At 44.0% G+C, this 10,547-nt stretch overlaps 2 protein-coding genes across 2 annotated transcripts; both read right to left on the reverse strand.

Moving 5' to 3' along the window:
• Nucleotides 1-2,029: 2,029 nt before the first annotated feature.
• Nucleotides 2,030-4,780, reverse strand: LOC112890895 (uncharacterized protein At2g29880-like). The gene is made up of 4 exons (XM_025957767.1): nt 4,403-4,780; nt 3,806-3,924; nt 3,331-3,720; nt 2,030-3,243 (listed from the first exon to the last, which is right to left on the reverse strand). The coding sequence occupies exons 1-4, from the start codon at nt 4,423-4,425 to the stop codon at nt 2,678-2,680; spliced, it is 1,098 nt and encodes a 365-aa protein (XP_025813552.1). The 5' UTR covers nt 4,426-4,780; the 3' UTR covers nt 2,030-2,677.
• A 707-nt stretch (nt 4,781-5,487) lies between these two features.
• On the reverse strand, nt 5,488-10,321 carry LOC112890076 (aspartyl protease family protein At5g10770-like). The gene is made up of 2 exons (XM_025956923.1): nt 10,148-10,321; nt 5,488-7,079 (listed from the first exon to the last, which is right to left on the reverse strand). The coding sequence occupies exons 1-2, from the start codon at nt 10,242-10,244 to the stop codon at nt 5,791-5,793; spliced, it is 1,386 nt and encodes a 461-aa protein (XP_025812708.1). The 5' UTR covers nt 10,245-10,321; the 3' UTR covers nt 5,488-5,790.
• Between the last annotated feature and the right edge of the window lie 226 nt (nt 10,322-10,547).

The following is a 10,547-nucleotide window of genomic DNA, read 5'->3' on the forward strand; positions in this document are numbered from 1 at the left end:
CCGCCTATTTTACATTCAATGACTCAATTGCAAGATGAGTACTGCCGCGATAGTAATGCTGTCTTTGTTCATGCTTGCTATTTGATATTGTTACGTAAAGTTGATGGTGGTAGTCTTAATGTGGCTTAAAACAATTTGTTCTAAGATTAACATCATATTTTCTTTCCATACTATGTTTGTTACATTGACTTTTTTATTCCGTAGCAATACACGGGCACTCACCTAGCAGTAGTTATATATATTATAGAGATATAGAGATTATGCTGAGCACGACTGCTAGAAGTCCCACATGCAAGCCCGTTTGGTCCCTTTCAAAACCACTGTTGGACAGTTGGGGGCTTGCTGAATGCATAGTTTGGTGCTAGGCCGCACTCTTTCTTTGACCTGGCTCAGTGAGTTCCATAACCTTAATAGGGCCCTGACTGAAGGTGATGCATTGCCAATAAACAAACTCTGAAGGACTCCTAGTGCCATCCGTTGGCACTAATCTAAATGCTGATTAAATCATTTCAACCGTGTCAAGGTCCATGAAGTAAAGAGCTTGGCAATCATGTCAAAATCATGATCATGTAGAGCGTTGCACCATCTGCTTTTGCACGATACAACGAGTCAAGGACCACTAAGGCCCCCTTTGGAACGTAGGATAGGAAAAATGCAGGAACAGGAAAAACATAGGAATTGAGATGGTAGATGTTTTGAATCCTACAGGAATTGAAACCATAGGAATTGAGATGAGAATGCCTTTGATAGCACCATAGGAAAAATAAAGGAATCACCCTGCTTTGATTTTGAATTTGAAAGAAGCTACTAGCCGTTGCAGCAAGCTATCAGTTGCCTTGTATTTGCATGTTAGCCGTTGCCTTGCTAGCTAGCTGTTGCCTTACAAGACCGTTGCCTTTGTATGCCTTTATAAAGCACTAGCTTATATATTGCAACACAAAGAAGCGAAACTTGCTTCCTTCTTCAACAAACAAAGGCAATCTGGTGAGTCACTTAGCTCTTCATGCGTACTTAACAATTTTTCTGCATATATGTTAGTCATGATGGTAGATGTTTTTCTTGTGCTTAATTCATTCCAGGCAATAGCAGTTGATAAAAGAAGCTAGCAAAGTGTTATTTTTGGTTGTCACTTTCATGGATCGAAACTATCAAAGAAGGTCACAAAATGAAGATGAGTTCATACTTTTCGTTTTCCCGACTTTAGAAAGCAGTTCATCACAACCATCTACAAAGACACCTATGCACACATCCAAACTTTCAGGAGCATCTCGTGTTCAAGAAATCTTAACTGGGCATGAGATCCTAAGTAAAAGAAATTTCCGTATGGAACTTAGTGTTTTTCATGCTTTGGTACACAAGCTTCGTGAGAAACAACTCCTTACTGATTCAAGAGTTGTCTCGGTAGAAGAACAAGTTGCTATATTTTTATATGCACTAGCAAAAAATGCAAGTAACGAGACATTGGCAGATTTCTTCCAACACAGTGGAGAAACAATAAGTCGATACTTTGGAGCTGTGCTTGATGCAATTACACAGCTAACATGCATATATATTCGTCCACCGTCTCTACATCCACATCAGATCTTGAGAAGACCAAAATTTCACCCCTTTTTTCAGGTATAAACAAATATATAATCCAGTTGTTATCTTAGAATTTCAAAATATCTATCATATGAACAGCAATGAATATTAAATTTCTTTTTATGCAGGATTGTGTTGGCTCTATTGATGGGACACATATGCCAATGATACTTCCGCTGGAACAGCAAGAACCTTATAGGAATAGAAAGCAAACAATTTCTCAAAATGTGATGCTAGCATGCGATTTTGATTTGAAGTTTGTCCACGTACATGCCGGTTGGGAGGGATCCGCTTCAGATGCAAGAGTTCTACAAGATGCACTTGATCATGGCCTAGTAGTACCACCTGGTAAATTTTTTCTTGTGGATGCTGGTTATGCAAACACAACACAGTTCCTTGCACCGTATCGTGGAACAAGGTATCACTTACAAGAACAAGGAAGAGCCAATCAAAAGCCTCGGAATTACAAGGAGCTGTTTAATCTTCGACATGCACAACTGAGAAACCATATTGAGAGATCAATTGGTATATTGAAAATGAGATTTCCTATACTAAGGACTGGCTCACACTATCCTGTTGATAAGCAAGTTGATATATCAGTTGCTTGTTGTGTTTTACACAACTTTATACGCCTACATAATGGAGATATGCAGTGGCCAACTAATTCCAATGATGAGTTAGATCCAGAACAGGTTGTTGAAATGCCAAGTGGTGACCACAACTATAACAGTGATATACAGAGATTTAATAATTCTAGAGAAGCTGGAAATCAAAAGAGAGATGCTATAGCACATCAGATGTGGGAACAATATGTAACTCACAGGACTTAAATATTGTACTGCTACAAATATTGTACTCTTACTATTGTACTGCTAGAACAATATGTAGCTCACAGGACTTAAACATTGTGCTGCTAGAAATATTGTACTCTTACTATTGTACTCTTACAAAAGTATCACAAAATACTGTCAAACAAAAGCATCAGTGCAACCAGCCCCATTAGTTTTTTCTCAGCCTGCAAAAGTACCACAAAATATTCCCAAACAAAAGTATCACAAAATACTCCCAAACAAAAGCATCAATGCAACCAGCCCCATTAGTTTTTTTCAGCCTGCAAATGCCCAATCTCCCTTTTAACCCAAGCCAAACGAATTGCATCACCTTGAAATGATAAGAAAACTTCCCTGTTATTCTTGTTTTGGAAAATATCAGAAGCCAATAATATATCCCCCATTTGTAGATCATTTAAGCTTTCAAGCACCGTGATGCACTTGTTGATGCTGTAAGGATCCTCCAATTTCTTTTCCTCAATAGCAGCAAATCTATCAATTTCTTCCCTTTTTAGCTTTAGGTACCTCTCATGAAATCCTTCTTCAGGACTACAAGATTTAGTCTTTTGTTTCTTTCCACGTCGAGATTCCGTACCTTCTAAAGGTGTCGGTGTTGAGCTAGGAGGAGTTTTCATGTGCTGCACAGGAGTCACACCAGCCTCTTCATCAAAAGGAAACTGCAAACCAGAATCAAATTCAGCAGGCCAAGTAGGAGACGGTGATTGATATGTCACAGCTGTTGATGCTTGTTGAGTTGAAGGATTTGATGCGTTCTTTGCCTTGTTTGCATAATGATCCATACCATGACGAGTCCTCCCTTCTGCATAACGACCTGCACAATTACATTGCAAGACTGGTGAGAAAAAGAAATTACAGCTCCTGTTTGAGAATAAAACTTTTTGTTGGTCCAAAATCTCACCATCATAGAGTGCAAATAAATCATCAAAATATGGAAATGATTTATCTTGCCAAGTGAGGGCATCAGAATTGTTCTTGCGAGCAGCAAAATTAGCCCAAACATTTGGAGGTGCCGTCACCATCTTTCTCTCGCTGTCCCATCCAAAACCACTTTCTTCTTGTAATTCTTTCACAACACGATAATCCTTCTTTAAGTCCTGCTCCTTCTGTTTGACTTGGTTGAGAGTAAATGAACAACCAAACTTTGCATTCAAGCGACAAACAATATTTGTCCATGCCTCCTTACTCCAAGCATTATGTGTTCTAAAACCTGGCACATCATGATCTTTGAGGAGCCCAATAAGAAATAACTTCATCTCATGGCTCCATTTGGCTCTCTTAGGAGTGGTTCCTGTATTCCAGCATTCAACAATAGATATATACAAATTTACTTTACATTTTCAGTGTGCAAATGCAGTAAAAGTTAGAAGCATTACCAATTTCAGGAGTAGGCTCAGTAGTATCATGCTCTGTGTCAACATTCATGAGATCCCGTCCGTTAGACAAATCACCTTGAACAGCTATCTGTGCACGACCTCTACCCGACATCACCTCCCTAGAAGAACATTACAATGTAATTTTTCCCAGAAAAATTTTGGACCTTATCAAGAATGCCAAAATAAATGGAGCTGACCAAAATTTATAGTATATTTCACTGCAAGACTAGTGCGTCGTGTGCAACATAATTTTGTACTATATTTCACTACAAATTTAGAAATAATAAACATTTTCAAGAAGCAGAGAATCTCCATCAAGCGCATCGTGTGCATCAGAATATTATAATATATCTTACGGCAAACTTAGATATAATAAATAACTATAAGAAGAGAAAGCCTCCGTCAATCTATACTAGTGCATTCGTGGTGCCTGCATCTGAGCTAGTACATGCATCGTTGCCTCCGTCAAAACACCATATAGCCAAATACGGAAGTGCGCATGGGAAATCGATCATGCTTAGAAGCAGAGCCGCGCCTCAAATCAACTATAGTAAACAAAAGGGCAGCGCCGGCAGATGGGGAAGAACCTACGGATACCTGCAGTACTGGTTGGCCATCATGGGGAATGCTGCCTTGTGCTCTCCAATGGGAAACGAGGCCCTGTGGTCGCCATGGCCGTCGAATGGACAGGAGGCCGATGATGCTCAGATCTGATGGGGAAAAACGAAAAGGAAGCAACAAATCAGAAATCAAACATGGAAGAAGAGTACCTGCAGTGTTGATTAGCCTTCCCTGGTGGGGATGAATGTGGTCGCCGGTAGTCGACGATCTGAGAAGTGGATAGGTTTCGTCGTTGGTCACGATGGGAAGGGGAGTGGAGAGTGTGTGTTTTGTTTCTCCAGGGAGGGGAGAGTGTGTTTTTGTTTCTCCACCTCTTTTATTTCGCCAGGGGGAAGACGGAGCAGTATGCGTGAAAACAACGAGAAGCGGCGCGAAAGGGAGCAGAACGCGGTAATATTCCCGCCAGGAAAAGTTCCAAGAGGTCAGACCTCTTGGTAACTTTCCTGTGAAATCACGCTAAAAAATGCATTCCTGTGGATTGTTTCCTACGTTTTTTTGATGAGCCAAAGGATCGGATAGGAAAAAATCCTAAGAAACAGTAATCCTACAAAATTCCTTTAAAAATCCTCCAATCCAAAGGGGCCCTAATATCGTAAAGCATTTCACCTGATAATACAGAAAAAGCTCCTAAATTAGTTTGCTTTCTAAACCAGGCTCAAGAGTGCATTTTTTCTACACCATCAATGATAGCTCACGTGGACATGTATGGTATTTGGCTTGAAACGCGTCATGTCATGAATCCTAAGTACCATACGCCATCTCCTAAAACTTAATCGATTGAACTTGAAATATTTGATATTGCGAACATTTTGGTGTTAGCATTGTGTCCTTTCGGTGAGAGGCACTTTGCTGCTGGAGGACCTTGAGGGACGGCCAGCCCAACTGCCAAGGCGTTGATGATGGCCGCAGGGTGCTCTTAGGGGTACCAGTTTTTATACTAAAAAACAGGCGAATACCGGGGCATAAATGTCATAAAGTCAAGTTGTTTCCCGTAACGTCCTGATGGTAGAGAAACAATGGCAACGAACTGAAAAAAAGAATTGAACAAAGGGCTTGGGGGATTTGATCAAGAACAGACATAAGGATGAACCAAACCGTCCAGTCATTACATTTCTGTTTTCGTTACCTTATAAATTGTTGACACTTTGAACGAGCTGTATAAATTCAGATACTCGTTTTACCTATATATAAATGATGTACAGTTTACAGGAGCGTAGAATGAACAATTCGGTAACTTGTAACACAATAATCTTCATCAACTTGAAATTTACATGTGTATCCATTTTCAATTAATTACCAAGCCTGAGCTTACCATGCCATGGCATCGCTCACATCCATGCGTGCCGTGCGGTGCGGTTCGCCCTTCAGCTGCAGCCGCCGGCCGCGAAGCCGATCCTGGACCGCGCGACGTCGTAGACGACGCTGAACGTCTGTTGCTGCATGTTGCCGATGATGGCCGTGCTGTCCGTGGGCGCGAACGCCAGGCACGTGGTGGAGTCGTCCACGTCGATGAGCACGTTCCTCGTCGGCAGCTTCAGCGTCGCGCCGCCGGCGAACGCCATGCCCACGGCCAGCACGCCGAGCCGCGACGCCTGGCCCTCGAAGCAGGTGTCCAGGATGGAGAACGCGGGGGCGCGCGCCGCCCCGCCCATGGCCGCGGCCACCGCCTTGCTCAGCGCCGAGTACACGCTCGTCGGCAGGCGCGTGATCACCGTGCCCGAGTCGATGATCGTCGGCAGGCTGCTGTACTCCGACGGCGAGACCGCGAGCGGGCTCCCGCCGACGGACATCCCGGACAGGGTGACGAAGTAGAGCGAGGCGTCAAGGGAGCTCGACGCCATGGGCGTGTACGAGTACTGCCCCGGGTTGTAGGACCCGATGGTGAGGTACCCCGTCGACGCCGACGTCGGGAGGCAGTAGGAGAAGGAGTTGCCGAGGCTGGGCGCGAGCTGGGAGAGCAGCGAGAGCTTGTTGCGCGCGAGGCCGATGAGCCCCGCCGAGCGCCCGAAGAGCCCCTCGTTGTCTTGGCCGCAGCCGTAGTAGAATCCGGGGAAGCTGCTGGAGCCGAAGGAGACGGTGTCCCTGCTGAGGTAGCCGACGGAGAAGGAGCTGTCGCCGTAGCTGGCCTGGTAGACGCAGACGTTGGAGACGGAGCAGGCGGACGGGTTGAGCGTGGCGGCCTGGAGCTCGTCGCACTGCGACGCCGAGCACGGCACGGTGGCGTAGGTGCTGGACGCCCTGGGGTCGTAGAGCGGGCCGGCCTGGCGGTGGCACGACACCACGCAGGGCGAGCACTGCAGCCAGGTGAGGGACGAGCCCGTGTCGACGACCATGGCGTAGGAGGTGGCCGGCGTGCCAAGACCCAGCTGGGTTACGTAGTTCCCCACGCCTATGGACATGCCCGGCGAGAGCGGCACGGTGGCCAGGGAGTCGTCGAAGCGGCCGCCGGCGGCCTTCTTGCGGAGCGACGTCGGGCGGCGGGGCGGCGCGTCGTTATTGGTGGCGAGGCGCGAGGCGAGGTGGGCGGCGCGCGCATCGTCGTGGCTGAGGACGGTGGAGAAGGGGAGGTCGGACGGGAGCGGCGCCGGCGAGCAGGGGCTCTGCGGGTGGTGCAGTGTCAGGTGGAGCCCCGAGCTGTTCCGGTGCGGGAAATCTACAAAAAAAAAGATTGTAGACGCCTACAAAGTTAATTAATTAAGAGTATTTACTTAGATTTGTAAATAATAATCTTGATACTGCCGAAGTGCCGACCTAAAAATTAAAATCCATGAGCGAGGGGAATTGTTGGTTGAAAATAAACTCTATTTCTATGACGAGACATGACAATATATAAGGTGTCTGCGATGATTCCGTCAATATTTAAAATTTTAATGTCGTTGGTGTATTTCTGTACGTGCATATATGAGTGCTGTGTTTACAAGAAAAGAGGAAGCCTTTTCTTTCGGTGCCCTTAATTTCGATATACTGCATCTGCATATAAGGAGTAGACTGCACTTGAGAAGAAAGTGGTCCTTTAGCTGATCGCTGCTAGCCCATCTCGCGTCACTATTCCAGGCAACAGTATACTGAAGCTACCAGCTAATAAGCCCGTTGTCAAGCTAGGTAGTTGCCGTGCGCCGCTGCCTCTTGATGGTCACAGTGCCCCAAATTCTGGCCGGTGCCGTCTGCCGTGGTCTTGTCGATTGCGAGGTGAGACAGCGACGCACCACCAGTTGAAAGAGATTAGGCAGCAGCAGCAGCAGCAAAGCACCAATAATACTGAAGAAAACGGCCACTAAGAGACGATGCCTGAGATAGGGAGTGACCCGGCCGTGTAATATAACCTCGGTACTACTACAATGCAACCTAGCTAGCTAGCTACTTGATTCCTTCACACATCTACATCGCCTTTTAGCATCTTTGACCCCATTTTGTGGCCCATGTAGGCCAATCTGGTTCCTTTGTTTGGGACCTCTTGGTGTGTTCTGAATTCCATGGTTAGGCCGACAGTTTTGGCAATAGCCAAGTGTACGTTATTATGGATAGTGCCAACATGTGCACAAGTGGTCACAGATAAGTGATGTTTATTAGGAAACTGCGTGGTCCCCGAAACATAATTTTGACTAGTATTTTCGAATAACAAGATATATACGGAACATAGAAATAAACCGTATAGTTTGATTTACGAAGCTAAATTCTGAGACACATGCTCATATCATTTTCCAATACGCAAACTAAAAAAATGAAATGATTTACTTATTAAGATAACCCCATGACAAGGATGAAGCCAAAATTAATGTGCAACCATTCTGGGCTTCAGGTAGTCAATAGCGTGTAGCAGCAGCTAGCTGCTTCCATTAGTCTAGCTATCACGTCTCAGCAATCACCAATAAGCAAGATGGCGGCTTGTGCTAGGTACGTTCGTACACCGACCGTGACCCCCAAAGAAAAACGTCAAACCGGGTAAAATGGCGAGGCTGACACTTTACACTTTACAGGAGGGAACGGAAACGCGGCTCACGCAAACATCTAATTTTTTCTCCTTTTTCCTGCCCAAAGTACACAGACGACGGCACAGTACAAAACAAGTACTAGGCCATTTTAGTAAAATTTTTAGTATTTTTTAGATATATAGTTTTTACAATATATAATACATAGTGTGTATTTAGATGCATAATAAAAACTATATATTTAGAAAAACTAAAATGATTTGGTACAAAGGGAGTACAAAACAAATAAAAAAGTTGCATATTATGTTGGCTTGAGTACTCATCAGCTTGGAAACATTGTGATGAACCAACATAGTTGGACTACCAGTACTGTATGTGTTGTAGCTTGAATATGTAATAAGGGTGTCAGTGTTGCTAATACCAGAGTACTACAAACTTCGTCTTTCTGAAATTGGAATAGTGCTCCCAACCACAAGACGCGTGGGAGGATCGGACCACAAATACACACTTTTCTAGTGTCCTACCAGATTAAATCAGTAGGTCAATTGTCATGCGTTTTGTTGAAAGCATTTTGTATTATAGGTCCACTTGTACATTATTGGATGCCCGGCAAGGAAAAAAGGCTAAGGAAAATTGTAGGTACTATGCTATGTTATTATAACATAAAACTTGAAGACAAACATATTCTTTTCATCTATTGATTGGTTTCTTTGGATAAGAGAGAACATGTTAGATGATATAATATAACTAAATTAAAGATTTTGAAAAATGATAATTGTAACACCCATGGGTCCATACTGGCATCATCAACCTTATCATGACAAGCCAAAGGACAAAAAGGTGCTGATTAGAACTACTCGCTATGTAATTTAGTCGTTTTGCCAGGTGTATAGTTTTGTTATGCATCTAAATATATGCTATATCTAGATGCATATAGTAAAAACTATGTATGTAGAAAAGCTAAAACGTCTAATAATTTGGGACGGAAGGAGTACTAGTTATTAGTCCACAATAATGTCATAATTATTAATCAGAATTAAATTGGAAAAACAAAAGCAATGCGGACCTAGCGACTGAAATTTGACACACCATCTACTACTACATTGCTGTATCTAAGCTCTAGATCTCCAAAAGAAAAGAGATGAAGCATTTGGCCGGCCATACATCTCGATCGTGTACGTGCACATGCAACACGGGCATACATGTGTTAGTTGGAGCGGCTGATCGGAATGGTGGTGGCAACAACTGATCGAGCTCGTCACGAGCTTAAAGGCTCGTGGATAATCATGGTGCAAATCTGGCAGCAGTAACGCACCGCCGCCTCCCCAGAATTCAATGGGATGCATTCAGTGTGTCACGGTGTCTTAGACAGGCGGGAAAGTGGAGGTTAATAAATTAAAGGACATGTGCATGATCTCTGAAGAAAATCTTACTGTGCTGGTATAAGTTTGTCTGTTCTCTGTTACCAACCGACACTTTATCATTGGCACGAAGAAGGCTACTGTAGTTTTTGTGAATGCTCTCAAACAAAAATAGGTGATTGCAGAGAACTAGATTTATATCTCGATGAAATCAAGAACAAAATTTCGTTTCACATCTCTTAAACTGTCATCATATCACTGTTTTCCTTGAAAAATTGTCGTGATTCTTCAAGTTCAGAAGCACTAGCTGCTATCTCAACGTACTATGGGCCGTACATATATAATACAATGGCTCGAAGTCACTGACAGAGAGTCAAAATAATTATATTACCAGCACAATTAATTAAGCTACGGTAGAAATTTATATGTACCCCTGATTTGCGAGGCGCAGACGCTGGTGATGTCCCGGGCAGGAGCTGCAACCGTGAACAGGAGGGAGCAGGCGAGGAGAAGAGGAAGCAGCTCCATGATGGCGTCCCCAGCCAGACGAGCCGTGAAAGCTTTGCTTCCTCTGTTGAGGCCGTGCCGTGAGCTCAGGCCATGGTGCTTTGTGGCCTTTATATAGGGAGAGATTCCTGAGTGATGCGTGCGGTGAGTGGTATTCTCACCGGTAGCCTTCATCATCACCTCTAATATTTAGTTTTCATTTCGTCTGCCCAGTGTGCTAGTTTGGTGAAGAGGACCAATCATGCCAGTTAGTAGTTACACAGTTTCTTTTCTTTTGCTCAGTTATGTGTATGCAGTGTTATCTAATGTTCCGATGGGTGATGA

The sequence above is a fragment of the Panicum hallii genome, chromosome 4 (assembly GCF_002211085.1).
Source record: "Panicum hallii strain FIL2 chromosome 4, PHallii_v3.1, whole genome shotgun sequence".
NCBI lineage: Eukaryota > Viridiplantae > Streptophyta > Magnoliopsida > Poales > Poaceae > Panicum > Panicum hallii.

Coding starts and splice junctions, on each gene's coding strand:
- LOC112890076 (XM_025956923.1), bottom strand. CDS start 10,244: ATGGAGCTGCTTCCTCTTCTCCTCGCCTGCTCCCTCCTGTTCACGGTT. Junction 7,080..10,147: donor CTGCGCCTCGCAAATCAGGG/GTACATATAAAT, acceptor TTTTTTTTGTAG/ATTTCCCGCACCGGAACAGC.
- LOC112890895 (XM_025957767.1), bottom strand. CDS start 4,425: ATGATGGCCAACCAGTACTGCAG. Junction 3,721..3,805: donor TGAGCCTACTCCTGAAATTG/GTAATGCTTCTA, acceptor GCTGGAATACAG/GAACCACTCCTAAGAGAGCC. Junction 3,244..3,330: donor TTTATTTGCACTCTATGATG/GTGAGATTTTGG, acceptor GTAATTGTGCAG/GTCGTTATGCAGAAGGGAGG.